The sequence below is a fragment of the Platichthys flesus genome, chromosome 1 (genome assembly GCF_949316205.1).
Source record: "Platichthys flesus chromosome 1, fPlaFle2.1, whole genome shotgun sequence".
Taxonomy (NCBI): Eukaryota; Metazoa; Chordata; class Actinopteri; order Pleuronectiformes; family Pleuronectidae; genus Platichthys; species Platichthys flesus.
In genome coordinates, this window is record NC_084945.1 from 22,785,475 (window position 1) to 22,812,653 (window position 27,179).

Below are 27,179 nucleotides of genomic sequence, written 5' to 3' on the forward strand. Positions count from 1 at the left end.
GTGTGTTGTTTGCTGTTTATTGCAATGAACCTTGGAAGCTTTAAACTCTCAGGAAGGTTGTACCTCCAGGTCTCACAGTGACAAACTGTGGAACGATGAAGAGGACGTGTGTGTCATGGGTTGTACGGAGCAAGAACACGCCACAGGCAGTACACTTCTGCATGTGAGTGGGTGGGTTGAAGAAGCAGGGATCTCAAGTTCTTACTAACCTGCCTGCTTAATGAATAACTGATGCCTGGCTCAACCTCAAGAGGGTTAGAAATCAAGTTATCCAGTCTTTATAGCCTCATGGAAACCAATTATACAAGCCAGAGCTTACAAGATGGTGTTTAAACTGGAAGGATTGTGCTAAACACCAATTTCACCGTGACCATGTTTTCAACATTCCTGCTAATTTCATGTAAAGGATTTAGTCTAACACAATGTGACTAACACAACACAATGTGTGTGTATGTGTGTGTATGTGTGTGTGTGTGTGTGTGTGCGTACACAGAGGGAAAAGGGGAGATGGATAGGAAGAGGAAGGAGAAGAACCAGGTGATGAAATTGATACATCAAGAACAGAAAAATATTGGATTATTAATTAGAGACCTGTTGGCCGCCGTAGCTCTCGTTCCTCTGGAGAAGGCTGTGCAGAGTTGGATGTAAAGGAAACACAATCTTCTTGTCCGTTGTGGATGGAAACTGAGAAAGGAAGTTAGACAAAGGTTTGTAGGAGGAAATAGAATATCTTCCATGGTAAGTTTTGTAACTGCACCACATGGCTGCCCCACGTTTTTTTTTCTTTTCATGTTATTCTTTCACATCATTACAGAGTTTATAGGAATGCTGAGATAGGGAGCTATTAGTATACTGATGGTAAACAGCAAATCAGCATCAGAATTTCACCCAAATTGTATTTCTCCTACTTCTTGAACGATCATATGCAAATGCCAATCCTCTTCACCTTGTTTGGTGTTTTGATTGGAGGATTAGAGGATGGAATTTGGAGGAGTAGCAGACACACAAACAGACAAACAGCTCTCCAGCTGGAATAGTATAATATGACTGTAGGATATAACTTGAACAAAAAAAAGGAAAGTCAAAACCTGCTTGCCCTTAATACAATTTCCCTTTCAAATGTCAATTACACTGAGTGCACCTGTAGTTATAAGGCCCGAGCCACAGACTAGTTGGAGATGTTGATACATTTTTGTGAGGGCGTACATAAAAGCAGAGTCTGCCCACTCTCCTGTGAACAGTGGTGTTCAGTGTGAGGAACTCGCTGGTGTTGGTTGACAGCTCCATGAGTTGGGGCACAAAGCACCCTTTATGTGTGAGAGGGTTCCACCCTGTGACTCAGGGAGCTCGCTCTCCCTCGCTCTGTGTGTGTGTGTGTGTGTGTGTGTGTGTGTGTGTGTGCAGAGGTAGCGGAGCCCCCTTGAGGGATCTGCTTTGAGGTGAGCTCTGTTACAATGCACAAAAAGCACACCTTCCCCACGGAGCACACAGGTCCCTCCACTGCCAGGAAATGAGTGAAAATATGCTCACCACAGGATTACCTCATACACACTCAGTCTTTGGTTACTGACACTTTGTCCCCTTCCTGCAACCAAAATATGCAGCCTGTGACTTACCTTTCTGTCCGGATCTCCTCCATACACCTCGTTTGAATTTCAACAACATATGTTTCAATCCCCTCGTGTTTTTGTTTCTCTACAGGACGTTGAGTTTATGATGTATTTACTTTCTTAAGCCTCAGCAACAGTAGCAGAGGATGTTTGAAGCGCCTCTGGAGGAGAATCACATTTCATCTCCAGAAAGTGGAGGGGGAAAGATATTACAATACCAGATACTTTGAGTCACCTCACAAATCACTGCCATTGTGGTGTTGAGCCATGAGCGACTGTTTTCAGTTGCTTTTCTGAAGTGATGAGTGATTCCTTTTTGCTCCTAAGACCACAAAAACAAATTACATAAAAACGGCAACGTGTTTCACTAGAACCAATGTCCTGGTTCATATGAAAGCATTGTTTTAGCTGTAAAAAATATATTAGCTGTAAAAATATATATTAATGCAAGCAGCAGTATTAAATTGCCAGACTACAATACCAGATATGAAAAACAACTGTCCCCTTGGCTCCCAATAGCTCACCTGGTCTGTGTCCCATGTATGGAGGATTGAGTCTTCCTGCAGTGACTCCATGTTCGATTCCAACCCAATTCCCTGCTATCTCCCTGTTTTTTTCTTTCCCATCAAAATGAAGACTTGATAAAAAATATATGTAGCTGTTCCCCTTCATGACCGAAGTGTAGCAGATTACGGCCTAGTTGCCAATGTAGGTTATTGACATGAAGGTTCTCTGTGAAGGTTAAGACATGTGTGTGTTCTTTGTCCACTGCTGCAAAAAGAATACACTCATCAAAAAATACCCGCCAGCCCTGTCTGACAGCAAATATGTCTCCACAGCCAGAAACAGCCTTGATCTGAAACATGTGAGATAACCAGCTGTCACTCACAGTCCGACCTTTATGATATATTCATATCACCAGCAGAACAACATAGGCGGACATCAGTGTGGGAGGATTGTTGTGTTGCTGAATAAGAGCCAGATGTTGGTCAGTATATGTGTACTTGTATGTGTGCAGATTCAGGAGAGGCTTTGCAGACAGAAAAGCCTTACCAGTGGATGTGGTCAGTATTGAAAAGCCCACACAGATAAGAAGATATGTGACCCGGAGCTGTGCCCAAGGAGCACAAGCAAGTCCAGGTGTCTTCTAATTTCACCAAGTTTAGGCCTTAAAAGAAAACCACCGACTGCATTGTAGCTCACATCTTAGAAAAAATTATCTTATATCATAACAATAAAATGTAAAGCTTTTCTCACTTGAGAATATTTCTAAAGTTGTTTTCACTCGTTTTCCCTTCACCACGTTCTTGTATTTGGATGGGCAAGCAGGTTTAATGTGTGTTGACTTCCACATGGATCCCAGCAAAAATGTCTTTTAAGATGGATGCAGACTAATGGGATCTTTGGATACTGAGTGGGGACGTGGAGCAGCAAGGGGTCAGCTAGAGCCCCCTGCAGCCTCCAGGGAGTACTACTGGCTTCCTATGCTGCAGTGTGACAACTTCTGCCCACGTACTTAAGTTAATCTTTATATAACTCCAGTAGTCGTGGGAAAAAATGAAGTTGAGCTTGACTTGGTGTCTGTTCTTTTTTTTTTGCAGCCTGCAGGGTTTCTGTGTCACTGCTGTCAATGGAAGCCTCAGACCACAGATTGGGAACTTGAGAGGCCCCATCCAGCGGGCTGGATATTGGGAAAAGTATGTGTTGTGTGTCCTGTTGTTGCAGGGCTAATATTTATCCCAAGAGAGATATGTTCCCCGAAGGTTCCTGGGAGGAGAAGAGACTTTTGTGCATTATGAAAACTAATTCAAGTGAGAATCCAAACTGACTACAGACCTGGAGGCTGCTCCTCCGCCAACTTTCCGAGCTTGTTGACATGCAAGGACACTGACACTCACACTGCCTCCAGCTCGGCACAATGAATGCAAATGTGTGGAGGACAAGCTCAGGAAGAAAATAGTTAGTCAGTTCCTAAACCCTATCCCTAACCCTGCGTCTGTCTCACACAGCCATGACCTTGGGACTGCACAGTCAAAAAAGTGGCCGGGGGGGGGGGGGGGGGGGGGGGGGGGGGTGTTGACGTCGTCATAGCAACCACCGGACCCGGGGCAGCTTGGGACCCTGATTGAGTCGGGGGGCTAAAAAAAAGTGACTGACAGTCCCAACCAATAAAGCATGAAGTGGAATGTGAGGGTATGCGATGCCATTGTCTCACAAACGTCTCAGGAACGCACACAGACGTTTTCATGCTTTCATGATACTTGATTCTTCCAATGAACCGAGGCAGGTCCTAATCACTTATTCCCTCATGCTCACACGCTATTGGTTGGACTTCCTTCAGAGATGTGATGTTGTTTATTAATCCTGACACTGACCGTCATAAAGCTCTCTGTCCTCCTGTTCTTCTGTCTCTTGTTTCCAAGCCACAGATGAAAAGAGCAAGTTAGATTTGAAGTAAACTTGTTGCCTGGCAACAGCACTGAAAACCCAGCAGTTTCTAGGCGTCTATGATTTTTTTCTCCTAAACTTTGTCGTTGTCTTTATACACACTCTGAATTTGTACCCAGTATGATGAGGATAAAAAAGACGGTGAGGTATATTTTTGGTCGGCGTTGTTTGGTGCTTTGTGGTTAACAGCGTCACATGTTGTCCTCTGCGATCTGCTAGTCTCTCGTACCGTGTGATTCTCATGTTCATGTTTGGCACAACGGTAAATTCAGTCTGATAATATTAATGTTTAAATGTGCTGCCAGCATGGAGCGGCCTTCAGTCCAGATGCTGTTTGTTTTTCTCTCTAAATGGATGATGTCTGGGGATTTGTGGGTAGGAACATTGCAGATGGACTGACCTTTGACCCTTTGTTCCACTGGATAAATAGGAGATGGTTGCTCCTAGTAAATAAATCTGGCTCATTGATGCCATCTAGTGGTGTCTTACTCAAACAGGCTCATTAAGGCGTCAGCTCTTTGATGCACAGTGACACACATATGTGAGCAGTTGTTGTGTTTGTGTGCACAATGAGACACCGAGTATTGTGTGAATATATTTATTTCAGAAACTCAATTTCTTGTGAGAGTGGAGAGGCATATATCATATGTCCATCCACGACACTCTAATAAAAAAAGCTTTTCCCTCATAGTGATAAACTACTGTAACAAACACAAAAAACATCACTGGAGACAGTCACGATATCAATAATGAGGCTGCAGCTCCCCTGTGTGGGAGTGACCGGCTGCCCTTGTGAGTCTCCTGCTCATGCAGCAGCTCATGAGGCTGGTTAATGTTGTGCAGTTAAGTGGACGTCATGGGGGGGGGGGGGGGGGGGGGGGGGGGGACTGTGACTCAGCTCAGGAAAAGTTCTTCTTGAGGAAGTTGATGAGTCCGTTGGTGGAGGAGTCGTGGGAGTGGACCTCTGCCTTGTCCTTGAGCTCGGGCTCGATCTTCTTTGCGAGCTGTTTGCCCAGTTCCACTCTGATGATGAAGAAGAGGAGGAGGGAGCGGACACAGACAGAGGGGAGAGCAGTGGGTCAGTGATGTGGATGCTCAAAGGACATGAAGGAGCTCGATCGAAAATGGATAGTTATAGCCAGGGTAACACTGAGAGGGCTTTTATCACTCTGTTGGTCATGTGTCCTGATTTTTCTGCCTCAAAATAGCAGTTTTAGCGATAACTTCACTCTTGAGGTGTATGATTAGATCTCAAATGTAAAGTAGGGCACCAGTTTTTCATCAATCATCATGCATCCTGAAACAGTTAATTATCTTTAGTCATTTACGTTCAAGCAGTTTCTCCCCAACATCTTAACATTAACCCCATAAGGGGCTATTAAACCTTCATATTCCACGTTATCTAGCATTATTGCATTTCCTGGCTGCATAGCCTTGATATGAGAAAGCTGCTCAATGAAACCAGTAGATGTATCTAAAACCCAACTCACCCCCACTGGTCGAAACTGTTGATCTCCCACATCAAACCCTGGATGAAGATCTTGTGTTCATACATTGCTATGAGACCAGATGGAATTATGGTTATTACAACAGAAATGTTACAACAGAGAGGCTTAACTGGTGATTTATTTTTGGAGTTGTATTTCTCAGATAACACAATTGTGCTGCACATAAACTATTCTATTGTCTTACTGTCCCAGACACAAACAGACCTTTAACAGTAAGGCTTATGAGACTTATGATTGAAGCCTCATAATGAGTCATGAGAAACAAAAAGTAGGACTTTACCTATAAGTGCTCCAAGTGTGTAAGGTGTCACTTTCTTGAAGATGATTGAGGTGGTTGGCCTGTTTCCCTGGAAGACCTGTGTTGAACCAGCAGACATGTTTCATTATACACAGTCTGCAGTGAGCATGTCATCATCACAGATCCTCTTCATAAAATCTGGATTACTGTGTTTGTTCACGGTCACTGGAGGGCACCTGTCCCCATGCTTGCTTTCTCCAGTTTGCTGGCTGCACTTCCTCATACCATGCATGATTTTTTTTTTTTAAGTAACATGAGATGACTGCCTCTTGTCAAGTTCAGGTTTAAAGCAACACTGCATTACTTCAACTGAACAACAGCGGCCAATGCAGCCTCAAGTGGTGATTCATTTTTTTTTTTTGCGCTGAGGCCAAGGGCACAACACAACGACTTGAAATAGATAACATTATTCCGATTTTATTCCCAGTTCTCATCCTGAACCCTTGTTCTTGCTCTATGTAACCTTGGAGAAGGGGTACGACCTCCTACGGGAAGTGTGGAACCGACTGATAGTTCAAGAGCAATGCTGACCGGTAGATCAAGTAAAAACACTAAAAACTAGTGTTTATCTCCAAATTTCAACAAGGAAACGTTTGAAATATGAAGAATTACAAACAGCGTTTGGTGTGTTTGTTACAGCAACGGCTCCACTGGTTCAGGAAGTCAAGGATCGAGGATAATATCCAGTTCGCAAACTACAACACATTGACGGACTTTGCTTTTTCTCTACAAGAAAACTACTGCAACACAGAGCCCAACAGAATGAATCACCGTGTGTACCTGCAGAGGGCGCTGTTGCTCAGTAAAGCTGCTTTCAGACATGAAATCACTGAATTCTGGAGATCCTCCGAGCTTTCTCCGGAGGAGGCGCTTGTGCCAATACTAATGTCCGACTGACAGCCTCCGGATAAGCTGGCTTTCTCCATCTCGTCTTTCACTATGAAGTCAGCAGAAACTCTGGGTAAATTCTGGACCAAGCTCTTGCTTTAGAGAGCTTTAAAGTTACATTTTGTTGCTTTAATAATTTCAATGAATTTTAGTGACTTCCAGGTTGTTATAAATTATTTACTTGGCAGTTTAAACCACTTAATTACCCTCTTACCATAGTTTCACACAGTGCGAGAGCAGGTGTTGGAAAAGCAACATGGGAATATAGGCATCATTCCTATTACGAGTCATTGTACCATCACTGAAGCTGTTGTTTCCAGGTAAAACAGCTGCTTGTGTGCCTAAGGTTTGTTATAAATCTTATGAATACCGTTGATTCCCTTCAAGTCAGTCACGTAAGTCTTTGTCTCTTGATTCGACTCACTTTATGAGGGAGGATCTTTTCCAGCTCATCTCCAGTCACGCCGCTGGCCTCCAGCTCCTTCCTGGCCTCCTCTGTGGTCTTACCCTTCATCAGGGCCTCGGTCTGGGCCAGGAAGTTGCCCAGCAAGATCTACGGTGCCATCAAACACACACCTTCAGACACACTGCAGTGCACTGTGTGTTTTACATTGAGTGATGTCATCTAGGCAAGGCATTCGACTATGTTGTACATTATGTTGGCATTCTAAATCAGATTCTACTAAGTTATGCAAATCACAATTTCTTCATCATTTTTATGATTAAAAAAACATACTAAGTTAAACCTGTCAGCAAAACATTGGAGCACTGAGGGAGTCGTGTCACTGCTCTTGAGCACATGAACACTCCAGCTGGCACCTGGGCGGAACAGCCTTTGACCTTTGTGATGATCCCTCAGAAGTATGTATTCCTCAGGTTTTCCAGGTCATTGATACACATGCATTAACACGTGCACACCACTGCTGCAGCAGCAGCACAAACCACCATTTTGGGCCTAAAATTCCTTTAAGTTCACAAGAAGATGTTTGGCAGACTATGATTTAATAATATATACATTCAGTTATGATAATGTGCTTTTAGAACTGGATTTTTCTACCATTCATTACACAAAATTCCCTCCAGCCAGAGTATATAGTTGAGTTAAACCTGTGTTCACAGCAGCGATACCTTGTGGTGCAGGTTGTCTCTGATGGGATGCTGGGACTGAGCCGGGATCAGGAAGTCAGAGGGCACCATACGTGTTCCTGAGGTGAACACAGTTACACTGCATCAAAGACTCATGTAGACTCATAGCATGAGGCTAACCACTTAGCAAGGCTATCAGTAAGGTGGGATAAGGAACAATAGAAGGATAGTAGAATATTTTGTTGGTGGATTCCAATCACGCTGAATAACTGACTCACCTTTATGATTCTGATATTGAACATTTATCTTCGCTGATTATACCTTGGTGGATGAGTTGGTAGAACGCATGCTGCCCATTGGTTCCTGGCTCGCCCCACACTATTGGCCCAGTGTGGTAGTTGACACGTGCTCCCTTGTTAGTGATGTATTTTCCATTGGACTCCATGTCTCCCTGTAATAAACAAACACATTTATTATCAAAAGTGTCTCAGACATTGAACTATCTCTGAGGAGTTTACACTAGTAACACAGACAAAGGGCCGCTCTGTCAATCCATGACATATAACTATGTTCACAAGTCCTTCTTCTCTTTGTCAAAGTGAAGGATTGTAGTGCTGAACAACCACAATAAATAATACACTTTTCTGTCGGAGCCCCACACAGAGACCTGAGATGCCTGAAGAGTAGTCAGACCTGTTGGAAGTAGGCAGTGAAGCGGTGCATGTACTGATCGTAGGGCAGCATGGCGTGCGACTCAGCGTGGAAGAAGTTGATGTACCAGATGCCCAGCATAGCCAGCAGGACCGGCGCGTTCTTTTCCAGGGGAGCGGTGCGGAAGTGGTTGTCCTGCAGGGGAAGCAGTGAGGCTGATTTACATTCATGTATTCTGTGTCTTCTCTACAGCAGGATGCAGCTTATAAATAGTTTTACATTAGAACAAGGGATTAGAGAAGATTTTAGTTATCATCTCATTCTGCTTTACCCACCATCCAGTGAGCTCCTGAAAGAAGCTTCTCAAAGTTGTCGAAGCCTGATGAGAAGAGGAGACCGAAAAGTAAACTGAAAAACATTATAATTACCACAGCTTATTTGAATTACACTTAATTTACTGTATTTCTCTGCTAATATCAGCCAATTATATTCCTGTATGGTAACTAAAGCCACTCTTTGTGTAATTGTAATCCATGCACTGTTAAAGGTAATATGCTAATGTTTTTCATTATCCAGTTGATTCAATCATGAAATGTGTGTAATGTTCTTGTTTTGCCAATAAGGGTTTAAAACCAAGTTCACCTAAATAAACTGGACTTGTGTTCCTGGAGGGAATTGGAGCTCAGTGGTTCATGGAGAGCTGTACAGAAACCATGCAGCGTTGTATTGTAACAACCAGAATATAACAACAAATATTAGTGAGTAATAAGTAATTCTAAAAAATAAATATATAAATACTCGTCATAATACTCTTTTGCTTACATTGTCACCATTATGAAATTTGTAATCAGACTCATTCATGGCAATTATGAACTTTCAGATTTCACAAAAAATTAACGTTTTCCCATTACATAGTGTTGGATGTCTCAATATCTTAAGCTATTCTGTAGCTTGAGAATGTTGTATCTGCTATAAATCAGCATTTTACTGTCATTGTCTTTTGAGCATGTTCACTATTAAGTATGTAGCACTACTGTGTCCAAGCACAACCTCAAAGAGCCACTGCTACAGCAACCGACCCTTCTTCTTATGTCCCTATGGCATCTTTGATATTAGAAGTATGATGCATGATTTGCTGGTGTCTTGTTCATTCTAAGACTGGGAGGCACAAGAGTATTTTCTCACTGTACTTACCAATGTGCAGGGCAATGGCCATGCCAATCGCAGACCACAAGGAGAAACGACCACCAACCCACTAAAAGAAACAATTAAACAGAAACACTGAATATATATATACGCCTCATTTTGTGCACCACAAAAGGTGGAGGTAACTACAATGCACTAAAATGTTAGCCAGAAGTATTTTTATCATTAATTTGCAGAACATGAGCAGTGTAATAGTCTGTGCACTTAACTTCTCTGGGTCATAAAGACCATAATATAGCTGTTACCCTTTAAATACCAACAATGTAACTGAATGCAGCTCCCTGACCTTTGATAGAACCCAGCCTTTAGAGTGACCTCTGCAAGAGAAAAGGTCGCTACCAATAATAACTGTCTGAAGAGATGGGCTTCTGGTTTCCCAGCAGCTGCTGTGCCAGAGTGTCTGTCCCTGCACCTACTTCACAGGTCAAAAAGCTTATTTATTTATAGCTGCTGCCTTCAGCCCTATCACAGACCAGTGGTGGCGACTGGACAGTGTTTGCTGCGAACACTCACATCCCAGAACTCAAACATGTTCTCTGTGTCGATGCCGAAATCCTTCACTTTGGGCTGAGGGAGAGAGAGAGGAGAGCACGATGGTCAGGATGGAGCAGAGGGACGCAGAGGGAGGATTCAGCCTCTGATCGTGGGTTGTGACTTACAGCGTTTGTAGACAGGGCCACAAAGTGCTTGGCGACAGCAGCTTTCTGTTGAAATATGCAGACGATATGTTTAGAGACATGAAGAATGTGCTGTACATGAAGTCCAGTATCTACTCTGATGCTGTCTATGGACACTCACATCTTTGGCGTGTTCCAGGAACCATTCTTTGGCCGACTCAGCGTTGGTAATGGTCTCTTGGGTGGTAAATGTCTGTAGAAGGACATTCAGGTTAACACAATACATAGATACATACCAAATACTAATATCATGTATATCTGAACTTGTTATGGTTTCTATAATCTTTTGGATTAATGCACAGTGATACTTCACTGGTGCCAAATCTGAGTGGCTGGTGTCAAAAATACTAATAAATACTCACTAATATGTCAAATATATAAAGAATAGAATAATATAGGAGAATGCATTACAATTGAGATAAGTCCGGTTTGTATCAGCATTGTGTTAAAGTAATTATTGTGGCATAAGGTGTGCTGTATGGTTTATTTTTAATTTGTTTAATTGTCTTAAAATTTGTAGTTATTTGCTTATTAATATAATGTTGGGTACTTAAATACCAATGTAAATCTACCTTGGATGCGATGATGAAGAGGGTGGTCTCAGCATTGAGGTGTGCCAGGGTTTTGGCGATGTGTGTTCCGTCAATGTTGGACACAAACCACACACGCGGCCCATCCTTAGAGTAAGGCTTCAGGGCCTCGGTCACCATCAGGGGGCCCTGCATGTCAAGTAAATGTGTCCTTCTGAACGGACTGCGCATCTCACAGGTGTGAATTTGTAAAAGTGTGGAGCAGTAAAACACTCACAAGGTCAGATCCTCCGATGCCGATATTAACGACATCTGTGATGGCCTTTCCTGTGTAGCCCTTCCATTCACCGCTGCGGACCCTCTGCAAGCAGATGGACGTGAACATCACAACTGGTATCAAACTGGATTTCGTCTACTCTTTTCTTTAAACCTGCAACAAAGCTGGTGCTGCGTTTGACTCACGTGGCAGAAGCCCTTCATCTTCTCCAGGACCTTGTTGATGTCAAGCATCACGTCCTTGCCACCAACCATGACGGGAGTATTGGAGCGGTTCCTCAGAGCCACATGGAGCACAGCCCGGTCCTGCACATGCACACAATCACACTCAGACACTTCTACTCATCACTGATCCTGGCCTGATGGCAGCTTGTCTGTTGTTGATCAAGCAATTCAATATGTTCCAGCTGCACTTTCAAACAAACTAAAATGAAGTTCATGTGTAGTTTTGAATGTCATGTGGTGTTATTATACCCCACTAGGATACATGTGTGAGGAGACACTGTCAAGTTACAATGAGCACCTCAGTGAAGTTGATCTTCTCTCCTTTGAACATCTTCTCTCTGGCGGCTTCCATTCCTCTGGACTTGGCCTGTAGAAGACAATACATGTTAGTCCAATGCTCAGGACCTTGTTCTAATTGGCAACCCAAGCTTCAAATAAAATTTGACCTAAATGGTAGATGGACTTTATTTATAAAACGCTTTTCTATTCTTGATGACCACTCAAAGCAGTTTACTTTACACTTCATTTATTGCCATTCACCCAATCACACACAAATACATACAGTGCATCAATGTGCAGCACTGTTCTCTACTCAGTATCTCGCCCGAGGACACTTTTGCATGACCTTTCGGAAGTGGGAAGACTGGGATCGAACTACCGAGCTGCTGGTTGGAGGACGGCCGCTCTGGGCCACAGCAGCCCACATGGAGTTATGAGTCAGATGAATGGGACGTTGATCAAAGGGAAGTATTCATTAAAGCTGCGGTGCCATTTAAGAAGCCATGAATCTTTAAGATAAACATGAATTTACCAGATCAATCAGCATCTTCATGACGTCGTCTGTGACCAGATTCTTGGAGTAATCCAGAAGAATGTCTCCATCCTCAGTGTTCAGTGTGAGGCTGTGCAAACACCAAACAACATCAGTGATGGGATATGAAGTAACAAAATTATAATTGGACAAACAGTGTTATTTGATTTAACTATTATATCATAAATTGTATAATTTGAATGCATCTGGTAGAATCAGAGGAATCATACAAATAATGTGACCAATTTATTGACATGTATCCTGCTCAGTGGTTCTGTGCATGCTGCATTTTTGCATGATTTGAATCGGATGTATACCTGAGCTTGTTGAATCTCTCCTTGTCGGCCTCGAACATGTGCCTCATGTTGAGTTGCAGGGCGTGGGCTGTGTACCATTCCTGCAACTTGAGGAAGTTGGGGTCCTGTGTGAGTGCCATGATGTCCAGAGGGGGTCCGCTGTGCTCAACAAGCCTGGCTGAGTGGGAGCGAGCAGGTCAGAGCGAGAGCTTTTTGAAGGGTGTCCAGTCCAGATCCACTGTGGCCCCTCCTACAAGAGACACACTATACTCAGGTCATGTGCTTGTCACACCTCCACACTTTCCTTCGTGGCTGTAGTGCACGTATCCCCTGGGAGGGGCACTCTGCAGTTTCACCAGTACTGCAACCACCATGAGTTCAGTCATGTCTTGTATTTGTCCTGTATCTTAGCTCTGTATCATGAAGCACATTGAGTCCCTGCTTGTCATATGAAATGTGATATATAAATAAACTTGACTTGATTTGACGGCAGGTCATTTGCGCTTCACTGTCTGAAATACACTGCTGCATGTTTGCTGAAGTTGCATAATCATGTGTGATACACTGGATAAAAAAGCATATAAATGAACAACTCTTACTATAATTAACATGGTAAGATACAATTTAAAGTTTTTCATTTAAATAATATCGTTGTGGTCATAAAGTTATATCCAATCTGGACTGACACACCCTCCTCCAATGTGTGCAAACTGAAGATTTATTAACATATTCATTTGTTATTATGAATCTGTTTGCATGGATCAAAGCTTGAATTCTCAAGTTTTATAGAAGTGTCTTTCATCATTAAGCCATTAACATTTAATAAGAGAGATGTCGTGAAGCACACAAAAGGGGAAAAAAACTAAATACATACGAATTTAATGCTAAATATACTTTGAGACTCAAAGACAAAACTCTGGATAGTGAAACGGAAAATCCCTCCAGTGATGCATGTTCTATAACTCGCTGCTATATATTATGCACATCATATTCTATGTGCAAGCATGTAATGAGTGAAGTTACCATAGACTCAGGTCATCTGAAGCATCTTTCTCTGACTTTCTACCATTAATGTGACTGACAGGAAGTGGAAGCTGTTTCGTTTAGGAACATCCTGGTCTTCGTGGGATCAAGCAAACTTTTCAGTCAGAGGTAGTGATGATGTCATTCAACTCTTTGTGCAAATCAAAATATGGGGCACAGGGGGTAATATCCGTTGTGACACAGCAGAGGGCGACACAGCTTTAGCCTGAGACAGAAAATGAAATCTGTAACAATAACAAACTGTAAGAGATTCGACTAGAGATGGAAATCCCCATGAAATGACCTGGATGGAGCAAACAAACAAATGATGAAGATATTACTTTCATTCAGCTCATATATTTACTGTGAGTGCAATTTCACTTCACCAGCAGGACAGTGATTTCAGGACAAGCAAACTCAAGTAGATTAGATTAGATTCAACTTTATTGTCATTGCACAGTAAAAGTACTTATACAACGAGATGCAGTTTATACTGTCTGATTACCAATTACAATATATTGCAAGTACATATATGTAAAGACCTGCTTCCAATGACTTATACTTGTATGCGTGTTTTTCAGTTTTACCTTGTCCAAGTATCACCTTTGCCGATATCAAAGACTCACAAAGCTTGTGTTTTTTTTAGATAACTTAATGAGTTTAACACCAAAACAAAAACTCACATAAATCATACATTCATACATATTCATAAAGATTGATTTAGAGTTATTAACCAGCAAATAAATGTCTCAAATATGAAAAATGTGTTTGGAGGAATAAAGGGTTCCTATAATAATAATAATAAATATGAAACTAATCAAACAAAGTTAAATACTAATACTAATACTAATATTATATTATTTTAAACAAATAAATATGGATGTAATTTTTATTCCAAATGCACTTGAATATGTTTTTTCGTAATAAACATGAAACAAATAAATCAAATAAACATCGTGTGAAACAAAAAACAAGGGCTTAATATTACAGAGAAGCTGGCACGTTGTTGATTTTGACGAGTTCCTTAAATATAAAAACAGGGAGTAGACGACGCCCAGCTTCCGTTTATGTTGGGGGTTTATTGTGAAGGTCTCAGCGGAAGTGTCGGTGTGCAGTGCCGGACACAGGGGATTCGCTGTCAGGAGGGTGGATGCCTGAAGCTGGTGAGCGATGCGCTGATTAACTGAACGTGTACTAACATTTTCCTCCAGTTTTCACGGACGCTGCTCGGTTTTCTCTCGGTCCCCGGGCCCCTCGCCGCTGTTATCCCGCACCGGAGCAGCTCCGGGCCGCTCACACCAGCTTGTGCTCTCCGCCAGCGCTCACAACCGTGTCGCAGAGAGCTAGCTGTGGAGCTAAGGCTAGCTCATACGGCTATGTGGGTAGCTAGCCTGCTTAGAACCTAGGAATCACTGCTGCGCCCATCATCGGACGGACCACAACGCTGACGTGATTATTACTCATTTCCATCGTTATTTATTCTGAGAGGCGCCTAGGCAAGCGGCCACATGTTTTCAAAGATAGTCCAACATGCGTGAGACATTTTATGCAATTTCATGTCAGTATGTTGGAGTGCAGAGCCTGTGTGTGGTGTGGTGCTGAAACGCTTCTCTGGAGGCTAGCGGAGAAGGAGCAGCACTTGGCGGTATCGTATATTTCTGCTCTCGGTTTCTGTCACTGGCTTGTGTCTGTGGGCGCTGCTTCAGATACAATCCACACCTCTGTCAGTGGTCAGCCGTGTCGGTGCAGGTGACGGAGGACAGGGGGAGTTCGTGGGCTACGAGCAGCGAACTGGTATGTCCGATAACGGAGCTGGGCGTTCTTGGTTTTTCAAGTTGCACGGCTGCAGTCCGTAATCGCTACCGCACAAAAATGGAGAGTGGGTTCACGTTAGCGACACAGACGTGGTTTGCAGATGTCATGTCAGGGGTACTATGGCTGTGGTTGGGCTGCAAGCAATGGGAGGATGCTTCAGGGCTAGCTTGATAGAGAACAGGCGAGTGCCTGGTTGTCTGTGGCCGGCGGGCGTGCCTCGAAGTCAGGGGCGCAGCGAAGCCTGGGTACCGGAGTGTCTTCCGTCCGTGACACTCGCTTCTCTTACGTTTGGCGTGGTTTTCAACGCAGATCCCGGTGCAGCCTCACCGGCGACACCGCATTTAGAGCATTAAAAGGCCGTATTAATAGCTGCGACATAATGCTCCCATGACTCGGGCAATCTCATCCCGGAGAGTTTCGATGAAACCGGCTAACTGCGCTTGTGTGGATCCTGTTACACCTTCCTGCTTAACAGTGATCAGACTGTTAAACAATCCTTGTTCTAGTTCAAACCTAGCCCACTAATTAGTGTTCTACCTTGATTAAAGTTGTAATGTCAAGTCGCTGACATCGTCTTGTTACTGCATTAATAGTCAGTCGCCGTGGAGCAGTTGTGTAATGTTGGATTGGGCATACAGAGTAGTAAAGCTGCCGTAGAGGTGTTATTATATTATATCTAATTTCATGGATCTGGTGATTCACTCCTTGGCTCATCAACCTCCGTACATTGGTCGTGCAGCCCCACACGCAGCCACAGTGATGTTGGAGCTTTCCTTTATCTGGCTCTACAGTGCAGGGAAGGGATAGCTGGAAGTGCATTAATAAATAACGTTGCCCCACTTCTCGAGAGGGGTGTAGGCATCTACAGTCTAGCCAGAGGTTTGTCTTTTGACATCCTGTGTAATTTGCTCCCTGTTCAGCTGGTGAGTAGAAAGTGGATCCTTTTTTTTGTCTGGTCATCCATAAGGAGATAGCTCACAGGCAGATTGATTGTGTGAGGGGAAAAAAATATACCCAGGGCTGCGGTGTTTGTCATAAACAGCTGATCTGAGAACAGATCAAAATCTGATAGTCAGCTTCCATTCTCCTTATCATATTTGACAGATCAAAAAGATGGATTTATTGTAAAAAGCATAAAAAGATATGTAACGATAAACTATTACCTTTTTTTGTAAGTTGTTTGTGATGTTTTCAGATCAGTTTGGATGTTTCTTATGACTGATATTAAAATCTTAATCAAGATGGATTTGTCAGACGTAGAAATTGACATCCACGTTACTGCTTTCCTGTTAAGGTTTGCAGGCTAAACCTACTAAATGTGTGTTGACATCGGCGACAGCTGTGTCACTCTGGAAATTCATGCAGTGCTCTGCAAAGTACTCTAACTCTGTTTAAACTCAGTCTCTTCAATAGCTTATTGTGCCTCAATAGTCATCACTGTTGGCAGACTAGTACTAAGGCTCTAGTTGTTTTTCTTTCTTTTTCTCTCTGTTGTCAGTGTTTGTCCACATGTGATATGACCAGGAGTGACATTTTTCCTTAGTCTAACACTGAATCCGGATGCATGTGTGAGGAAGTCGACCTGCAGTCACAAGATTACTGTTTGCACTTGCCTCGGGTGGAGTACACAGCCTGCGCTCTGCTGGCGCTACTCTGTCTCCAATGTGTTGAACCATATTTCCTTCTACAAAGAAGCTTTCTAGTGTGTGTCTTGCTGCACAGTTGTAGACAACTCAGATCAGTGTCACACAGGAGCCACCACTGGGGGAAGGGATCAGTTGGCCCAGACGGCCATGGTATTATTAGAACCTTGGAATTCAAATGTTTTGTGTATTGATTTTTTTTTTTACTTTCTTCTCTCGTATTGGGCCAGGAATATGGTTTTGAGTCAACACTTATTTGTGGGGTATCCACCATCTACATTGGAACCCTTTGGACAAAAGCGTCAGCTAAATGACATGTAAAACCCCCAAAATAGGGGCCTTTGCCCCCAGAGGCTAATTCGACGCTTTGGAATTGCCCCACAAAAAGTATAGGCTGTAAGAGCACAATAAATGTATCACAGAACAATAACTTTAACTCTGGAGGAAAATTGGGTGATGCAGATTGAATACAAAATTTATTTACAAAATCTAAAACTTAGACCTAGATACTGACTTAAGAAATAAACAGTATTCCTGTGTGATAGTAATGCTGTGCTGTCCATCTCTGTCCTAACAGTTACAATCATGATATGGTTTGAATGTATCTCCACCGTTGTGTGTTAGGTAATAAACACGTTTGGCAGCTCATGCCTGAGAGATATGCAGGGTTGTGTGTTTTGCGTTTCTATTGTGTGAAAGGATTTTCATTTGGATGCACAGAACTAACAACACTATTTACACCGGTGTGAGGCGGGAGGCGAGGGTCTGTATTTTCTCTTATCCAGAGAAGTTCCAGCTCCACATGTTTCAGCAGAGCTTATTTGGCACACCTCAATCAAATTGTGCCTGATTTCTAAGCAGAACTGAACAAGATGCCATTCCTCATCTGAAGGGAAACACCCAGTGGGTTACCGATATGGGGGGAGAGGGCTTGTGTTGTGGCATTGGAAATCTAACCTTTGTTTCCTGGGAAACCAGTTTAGTCTTAGCTTAAGTCAGTTATTTACGCCTCAGTCGCCCCAAAATCAAATAGAACAAGAGTCAAGGCCAACATGAAACTCTTGAGTAATTTGATACCTAATCCTTGCAAGAAATATTTTTCTTGTCCTTTTCCATGATAAGGTCAGACACCAGGGTCAGCTACTAAACAGCATGGAATAGTGGAACTAATGCACCACTCAGATATATGTGGGTTAGGGATATGTCCTGCCGGTTAACATATTTGAAACATACTCTCTTAAAGCAACCCCTGGTAAAGGAGACTTCACTTTGGTTTCAATGCAGTAAGTTGTTGTTTTCTTTGACTCATAACTTTCTAAGTTGCTACACTTCTTGGCGTATATGGGTCGATTTTTATTGCGGTAATCCACAGCAACAGTTCTGCTATTTGTGTGACCAAGCCTGACTGTCTGACCTCTGTGGCACCTCTACTTCCTGCCTCATTGTGCCTAAAGTGGAGAAAGAATATATTCTCATTTTTGTCCTCGCTAAAAATACAGCGCCCTGGTGGCTGGCATGCAGCACAACCTGCAGCCTCAGTGTACAGCCTGCTCAATATAGGCTGAGGGAAGCTTTTTCATCCCCACAGGTTGCCACTAGCCTTTCATGAATGGAACTGACATCAGAGCCTTTCATCACCGCTCTCACTTGTTGAAAGCCACCAGTTGGGTACACTCTCTGTTGTTCACTGCTATTCTGGAGAGGATACCTGAGCTCATTTTGTTTGCCTACTGTCAAGCACTGAAAGGCATACTTTGTGCCACAGGCTCTGAAAGTTCAAACTAGATTGGGCTTTTTTTAATTAACTAATGTGTGCATTTAGGAATACTTTTCATCTAGATTCCCTACAGTGCGACTTGACACATTTTTAAATTAATTACTTCAGTTGTTCTGGTGTTGGTATTTATATATATATACAGATACAGAATTGGCATTTGCATCAGTAAGGGTTAAATAGTATCGGAACATTAATAAATGACATTGATGATTCAGTTCAATGTTTCTTTTGTTTCTGTGGTTGTTAGAGCACATTATCTGATGAAGACCAAGACACATGTTTGCATATGTGAGACAGACCTGTGGGGCCCTCAACTATGTCCTTTGTTAGAGTGCCTGTCTGCTATTTATATTGGAGCCATAAGCTTCTTACAGTGTCTCTTATGACAGCACAGGTCAGCCTAATATTATCCAGCCCGGTCACCAACTGTATCAGCCTCTTGACTGATATGAGTATTAGGTTTTGTCCTAACTTAACTCAACAGTGGTTTGCTTGAGCAGGAGGACAAGTTTTAGTACTTCTTTAGAACGTGCAGATCTTCCTAGTACAGGCTACAATTTTGGATATGATCAGCTTATTTTTATGATAACTGTATCAGAGTAAATGTATTTTTAGTTTCAAACCCTCAGAGCAAAAGTGGGACACAACCAGAATTAGTTGTTTGAACAAAACCAAACATTACCCCCTAAACCACCAGAAACCTGCAGCTGCCTGCAAAATATTTTCAGGAGAATTGTATTGATGACGGAAAATCTATTCTTGCAGTTAATATTAAATCACAGCCAAAGCCTTTATTTTTCTCCTCCTTCCACAAAGTCATGCAGCTGCATGTGTGAGTTTTTTTCAGCTTGGTGGTATGAGGAGACCAGTGGCTGCCACAATACTCTCCTTGTGTTCTGTGAGCAAGAGGAGCCTGGCTCAGCTCCTGTCACACAGTTGCTCATGGCACTTGTCCTGTCATTTGGACTGCCCTCCTCGACCTGTCTGCTGATTCTCCGACTTCTCTGCAGCTTATCTCCTCTGTGGAATGTCTTCAGGAGCCTCTCCTATCAAATGCCTACTGAACAACGTTGTTTTCACAAGTCGGATGGTAAATGTATCTGTCTTTCTGTCCAGCTATTGCAAAAAAGCAGGTCAGGAATATTAATGTATTCATTTTCCTGACCTGCTTTCCTGCATTTGTATTGCATTAAAAGGGTTCTGGGGAAATGCATTCCTTTGCTTCATTGGCAACAGATGTAGAGAAGAATATTTTTTTTTATTTCTTCTTTGAACTGAACCTTTTGGAGTGTCTAAAAACAGTGCACCGTGGACCGTAGGGCAGCTGTTTTGCCCATGGAGGCTGAAATAGACTGGAGCGTCGCAGGGTCCCATGTTTGCCTCACAGTGGCAGATGGATAAGGAGCTGTCAGCATGGGTAACAGCTGCCCCAACCGTGGCCATTAAGCTACCTTAGCTTCGATGTGACAGCCACACAAAGATGGTGGCTGATCCAAAAGTAACCGCTATTGGTGGCAGTGCTGTCCAAGTTACAGAAGTGGGTTTGTGACCAGAGGAATGGCTGGTTGAGTTTTGTCAAAGCTGTTGTGGAATCTGTTTGTAGAAAGTGAATAAAATAAAAGACGAGTTCTTCTCAAAAACAGATGTGGAGGTGGCTTAGAGCCATGGCACTCGTATGCCTAGGTGGTGATGCTCCGAACCGATAGAAGGAGGGTACAGATGTACTGGGTGCAATCCCAGGTGTAAATATGTGCCACAGTATGAATGCAAAACAGTTTGTTGAGGAAAGCTGCATGTTAATTCAGCAAAGTAAAGTTTCTCAGTATAAAAAGGAAGTTATTTTTTTGGGGGGGGGGGGGATTTAGTCCTAATGTTACTGAGAAGTACAGTCATATCTCATTCGAGTATCTGTAATGCTACCACTGAAAGAAAGGTCCTCTAGTTGTCTCTTGATTGTGGTTGGGGTAAGTTGCGATTATTTGCGCCTAGGTTTGCAGGTAAATCTTACTCGCTATTGTGATTTACTACCCATACTCAGTGGCATACTTGGCCTGACGTTTTTGTTACTGGCGACAGGGAGCTTGCTCCAGGAAACCTAAACCCCCTTCCTGTTGCAGTGTAACAGCTGGCATGTACGGTGAGTGGGGAAGTAGAGCTAACATTAGCCCTGAGCTGCCCCTACAGAAGGAAGGACATTAAAGTGGGCTGGCACATCTCCAGTGCATCCAGAGGGACTCTCTTATCACATGTGTTTTGTTTTGGTGCAACCTCTAATACAGTATGCCCTGCAACAGGAGGCTGGCAGCCAATAGAGTTACCCCAACAAGCTTGCAGGCCTGATTAATATTGATGCCAAGTCTGCTTCTCTTGGAATAACCTTTGTTTACGGAGCATTATAGCCAGGAAGGAAACGTAGACCACTAACACACTCCAATAATCTTACAGAGATCAATTATATCTGCCTGAAACAACCATGTAGACAACCATGTAAAAGTAGCCCACAAATGTCTGTACAAAAATCTGTTTTTGTTGTTCAGGCTGAATGAACTGTGACTCACTGCATCTAATCGGTTCCAACTTCTGTTCCCTCTGAGGAGAGTGGAGCCATAAACCACATGAAACCATTGCAAGCTCTTCACCCTCAAAAAAGACAAAATCCACAGACCTAAAGCCACATGTCATGTTTCAATAGCAGACTACATACTTATACCACACAGTATGCCCTGTTTCCTGAGGTTCTTTCAGTTAATTTATATAAAAGTCCATTTAATTTAGCTTGTTTTACAGTTGATGCAGATGTCAAACTGTGAACACCACTGTTAATTAAAACCAACAAAAAGAAAATGTTTTCTCAGACTTTTCTTCAAAACACCAACATTTGGAAAAGTAGAGAAGAACACAAAAGAACATGTTGGACTTTACCGTCGATGGTCAAGTCAACAAGATGCCTTTTGTTAAGGTAAAATAGACAATCCTCTCCAACCTCCCCACTCATTGCTCTGAAGCTACTTGTCACTTCTGTGTGTTGGTTCAGATTACGCAGGGTTGTGGTCCCGGTAGTGTGATTGGATTGGATTGGAATGTGATTGGAAACACATTTGCACACACACACCAGGCGGCACCTGCTGCTGTATCAGCATGTGGGATTGGGCAGGGAGAAGTGTTGCAGTTCCATCTTTGTGTATTTGGAATCAAATCGTGGTCTAAACGTCCACAGTTTTGAGAATATATATAAACATATATCATCCCATGTGATCTATACCTTCAGCAGTTCACAGTTTCTGGCTGTTGAATGTAAGAAACATCAACTAGTTCGCAATGAATCCTATGGAGAATCTCTTTGGCTAATCCAGAGTTGTTACTTAGAGGCTGGCAGGAAAGCTACGGACATTGTCTGGAGGCTTTGACTGACATTTATTTGACTGACATTTATTTAACATTTATTATTTAGAAATGCAAAAATAGATGATTAAATATATGACTATTTAAATAAAGTAATACAAATTAAAATAATATGAATAATATCTCAAGTTTAGACCAGCACGAAGTTTGCTACTTTGGTTTCATACTGTGGTTTCACTGACCTGTTGAGGCTTCTCCAAACACTTTGATACACTCACTGTGTTACTGTACCTGTCTCCTCCCTGTTATTTAGCTCAGCAGTGTGCAAGTGTGAGAACCTCACTGGTGCTAACCCCAGGCTAGCTAAGCTCAGGTTTCCTGTTTACCTCGCACAAGCTATTAACCGTGTCAGCTAATAGGCATTGTGGGCCACCTGGCAGGTTCTCACTGTGGCTTTAATCCCTGGGATTTAGAGAACTGCACCATTGCATTAGTTAGCCGCTCTCAAACGGACTGAGTAACAAGTGGACAGTTTGTACGTGCTTTTCACACTACCACATGCTGCCTAAAGGAAAACTTTACTCTCGTTGAGCTGGCAATGTTTTGTCCCTTGAATGTGTTTGCCCAGTTTGTTAGTTGATGGTGCTTTTAGTTTACAGTGCAGAAAATAACACATTTTCATCACCTGATTGTTGCCATAAGACTATGTATGGAAATGTTCTCACTAGGTAATACACTCATGACACCAGGATGCCTGATTGCACAGGACATTCACAATGAAATACTTGTGTCAGCTCAAAATCTGCACAGCTCTTAAATTGATCTTTAATATTAGATTCCACTGCAGATAGGGTAGTGCATTTCTAGGTATGTCTTTGTGTCTGTGAATGTGTTACCTCCAGATTCTGCACATGATCAACATAATGCGACCATGGTTGTAATACTCCACATGTCTTGATATTGCTTATTCCGAGTATAACCCTATTCAACCCTATTATCTTTTGTTGAACCCTTGAGCACGATAAATTCCTAGTAACTCTTGTATAAATGTGTATGTACACCTGTGTACCCTTCAGCACTTCTCTCCATAGTAACTTTTTGGACTGTCCTGTAATGTAAGGGTTAAGCCATTTTTGAAGCACACCCCTTGTTGAGGTCGCCAGTTTCCCTCAGCTCTGTCTCTCCACTCAATGTTTTGGGACAGATGAGGATGGGATTATTTTTTTTCCTCTGGGCATACCCCTCTGTTTGTGAAAGGAAATGAGGTTTGAAGGTCAGGACGATGTTGCCGGGATTGTGTAATGGAAGTTCTGGTTGTGAGGCCTCCACGCAGCTGCTTTGCGTACAATGTCAGTTGGCTGGATGGGGTTATCTAGTTGGGCACAGTGTTTTTTTTCCCCCAAGTTGCTGTTCCTGACTCATCCCAAAATACAGAAGCTTTGAGAATGGTGCTACAAGATAACACAGTGTGAATGTAGTGCAGAATGACAGTCCTGCTGTGTATGGAGCTGGTTATCTAACATATTAGTCTGCCATGTTGATGTTTGTTGCCCGGTTGAGTTTAATATAATCAGGAATCTTTATCGCCTTTAGTACAAACTAGCACGCTACATGTTGAAAAGGAGCAGGTTTGGTGATAAATTGTTTACAACTGCAAGTCGCCAGTATATCATAACATTTTGAATATTAAATCCCTCCAAAAATGTCTATCTGTAGATAATTCAATGTTATTCATAGCCTACAATGTATAGCTGTTTGTTGACTTAACCCTAGGAAATGTCCGGAGGTTTGCCATTCACATATGAAGAACGCAGCAGGAGTTTGTCTGGGTCAGATGCCTTCACAACAGGAAAATGTTCAACCAAGGAGTGGCATCTAGGTAGACAATGAATGTGGCAGGACATAATCTTATCGGCAAAAGCTCCCGAATCTTGTTGTCTTTCCAAGGCGACACACTAATTTGCGTCTTCTACTTTATGGTACCTCTTTTACATCTTCCTCGGTCATCTGTATTATTTCCATTTTAACAATGAAAAAAAATTAAAATGTTCTTTCAAATACAGTCGGATCTACACAAACCACTCGCTCGCTCCTGCTGTAGTCTAACATGGGCTCACTTGGACATTTTCTGGATTTTTTACTAGGGGGCTGATAGGAACATTTTTAATAAAATGTCACTGCCATTGCCTTACACACGTCTTTGTGAAATGTGCATTCACAAGCTAACCTTTTGCTGTCTTTGAGCTAGGTTACTGTTAGCTTTATTAAGAGATAAGTGAGAGGCCAAATTCCCTTTTTTGATTGTCACAATGTAAAATATTGTATTCATAATCCAGCGAAAAGGCCAAAGGGAGAAGGACAAATCACATAATGTTTGGGTATTGAATGAGAGCATTGTGACTCCTACTATGTGCAGCGCAACAGACTCTGCAGTGTCTTCCAACAATGGCTTCTTCCAGGAATTTCTCTGTGCAGCTGTGTTCTGCTAAACCAGACACTGCCAGAGATTCTTTTCAGAGAAGCGCTCTGTGAGGTATGGTGTTAGTAATCGTCTAGAAATGTCCAACTTAAAACTGCAGCTCTTTACCAAACTGTAGATGATATTACTACCAAGTTTTTGAGAAATGTAGCTGGAATCATCCTCTTCCAATCAGAAATCCTCTGACAACAGATTTTAAATCCAAAAACATCACAGATTTATGGTGGTTAAAAATTGTCACAAGCACAACCATTTAATGTAGAATAAAAGTGTTTTGGTCTATGCTATACATCAGTCACTAATGAGTTTCTCCTTATTAAACAGTTTAATACAGATGTGACCTCAAATAATGTTGAACAACAACTCTTTCTTTCATAGGAAACAGAATCAAGACAATCAAGCTAGCAAACTACACCAATACATCCCACTACCTCCTCTGGTCAAAGCTACGCTTCCAAAACACATGGGAAGCTGCTCAAAGCAGACTTCACTTCAACATGTTCAGGCCTCATGTTCTCAAATGGTGAAATAAGTATCACTCAATTTCCTGCATGTCATTTCTCAGAAATGACAGTGGGGATACCATTGGATTCATGATGCACAGATAGATTCTTGTGTTGTCAAATGTGAGACTGTGAACTGGTTTTACAGCATTATCTTACCTCAGGTTTCACTGTGAACAGTCAATGAAGTATCAATATTGATAATGCTAGATGAATTATTGACATTTTCAGTGGTGTATTGTTTGAGAGTTTATATTTGTATTCCTGTTACCCTCAATAACATTCAGGCTTGTTACTAAAAACCTAACCTTTTGTGAACATGTCCTGATAATTGTATGAAACTGTAGAAGATTAAGTCAAGTGTCAGTGTATCCGTTGGTCATGTGTAGAGTTACAGTGGGAAGTGCACTTTATTGTGGGTGTGTAACAGTAAAACAGTTGAAACAAAGCTCATCCTTCCTCTTGACATGATGTTAACCCTCATCTCTGTGTCTCTGCCCTTTCCTCCCTTAGGAAATGACCTAGAGGCCTTACAGATACATTAGTGCTTTTGTCCCTCCAATTCATGGGAGAACAGCAAGGCCTGGAAGCGTACTTGGTTCCTCGGTGAGTAATATCTACCTCAGCCAGAAGACGAGGGAGAGACCAGGAATCTGCAGGAGATTTGAGACAGGCAGACAGAGCTATCAGCTGGCCACTCGCTCACTGCCTACAGAGTCCTGCTATTTGAAGAGGGTTTAAGACGGACTGGATCTGTCTGCCCTTCTCCCACTGCTACTCTACCAACCAGTTTTTCGAACCACATCCTCTGGTTCCAGCATCATTTACTCACTTGTTTTTTTTATTAGTGGTTTTTCCCTCAGTGCTGTTGACCAGTTTCTCATTATCCTTGGATTCATTTTTTCGTTTTTGGTTTCAGCTTTTAAAATGATTTACTATTTTTATCAGTGCAGACTGGTATAGGTTTATATATGTGCTCGATAGATGCTCTATATACTGTATGAAGGACTTTTTTTCTGAAGGAAAGTTAATGTACTCAAGAGCTCAATTACTCCTTTTGAAATGGAAGTTGTGTTTTTGACTATCCTTCCCTATTATGATCATTTTGTTTGAAGCTGGAAACAGAGAATCTGGAGTGTCTGTGCTGTTTTTTAAGCTGGGTCTGACGTATCTGCAGCAGGGCTGCATGTAAGAATTTCACTCAGCCTGTCAGCCTTTTTCCATTGCCCCCCCGACCTCACCCCTTTCCGTGCTGCCTCTCCACAGGGCAAACTGAGATGAGCTTCTGGCAGGTGGAATCCTTAGGCTGTCTTTTTACATAACTTGAAAGATTTCACGATTGATTGGTCTGTTTTTTTTCTAAAAAGGACAAGAGCACTTTGCGGGTAAAACAAAGTAAAAACAGGAGCTTCCGGTGCTGTTGCACCACTTATGTATTGTTGTAGTGCACAGGAAAATAAAATGGACTACAAGCGTCGCTTTTTGCTGGGCGGGTCCAAGCAGAAAGTGCAACAGCACCAGCAGTACCAAATGCCTGAGCTGAGCCGGTCCCTGAGTGCCTCACTGGCCTCCACTTGTTCGGCATCTTCGCCCATTGGCACTGGTGTGGGCATGCCTGGCAGCTGCCACCCGCCCCCTTCCTCTGCCACCACTGCGGTTGCAGACATCCAGCAAGGCATCTCAAAATATTTGGATGCCCTCAACGTGTTCTGCCGGGCCAGTGCCTTCCTCACAGACTTGTTCAGCAGTGTGTTCAGGAACTCTCACTATTCCAAAGCAGCTATGCAACTGAAGGACGTGCAGGAACACGTCATGGAGGCGGCCAGCAGGCTGACTGCAGCAATAAAGCCTGAGATTGCCAAGATGCTGATGGAGCTGAGCGCTGGTGCCGCAAATTTCAAAGACCAGAACGACTTCAGCCTGCAGGATGTTGAGGTAGGTGCTCACACAGAACCATGCATCATCTCACTAATACTTCTAGAGCTTGTTCACACAGAAAACCGGTGTTGACTTAAGTAAAATGACTGTCCCCTATCTGCCACTAAACAGAATAAAGTATTGACATTGAGGTTTACTGTTTGCTCTCC

At 42.6% G+C, this 27,179-nt stretch overlaps 2 protein-coding genes across 2 annotated transcripts in view; one reads left to right on the plus strand and one right to left on the minus strand.

Annotated features, from left to right (window-relative positions):
- Positions 1 to 4,642: 4,642 nt before the first annotated feature.
- gpib (glucose-6-phosphate isomerase b) lies at positions 4,643 to 12,712 on the minus strand. Its single transcript, XM_062389134.1, has 18 exons — positions 12,532 to 12,712; positions 12,215 to 12,305; positions 11,702 to 11,770; positions 11,365 to 11,484; positions 11,180 to 11,263; positions 10,945 to 11,091; positions 10,494 to 10,565; positions 10,355 to 10,399; positions 10,209 to 10,262; positions 9,684 to 9,744; positions 8,825 to 8,868; positions 8,532 to 8,684; positions 8,160 to 8,289; positions 7,881 to 7,957; positions 7,177 to 7,305; positions 5,847 to 5,922; positions 5,549 to 5,615; positions 4,643 to 5,081 (listed from the first exon to the last, which is right to left on the minus strand). Exons 1-18 carry the CDS (start codon positions 12,648 to 12,650, stop codon positions 4,958 to 4,960), a joined length of 1,662 nt encoding a protein of 553 aa, XP_062245118.1. The 5' UTR covers positions 12,651 to 12,712; the 3' UTR covers positions 4,643 to 4,957.
- A 1,945-nt stretch (positions 12,713 to 14,657) lies between these two features.
- The window catches only part of LOC133954689 (granule associated Rac and RHOG effector protein 1-like), a 31,841-nt gene continuing 19,319 nt past the window's right edge, over positions 14,658 to 27,179 (plus strand). The window contains exons 1-2 of the mRNA XM_062389147.1: positions 14,658 to 14,696; positions 25,606 to 27,027. Coding sequence (XP_062245131.1) covers positions 26,524 to 27,027 — 504 coding nt within the window. The 5' untranslated portion in view covers positions 14,658 to 14,696; positions 25,606 to 26,523. The remainder of the gene's footprint in view (positions 14,697 to 25,605; positions 27,028 to 27,179) is intronic.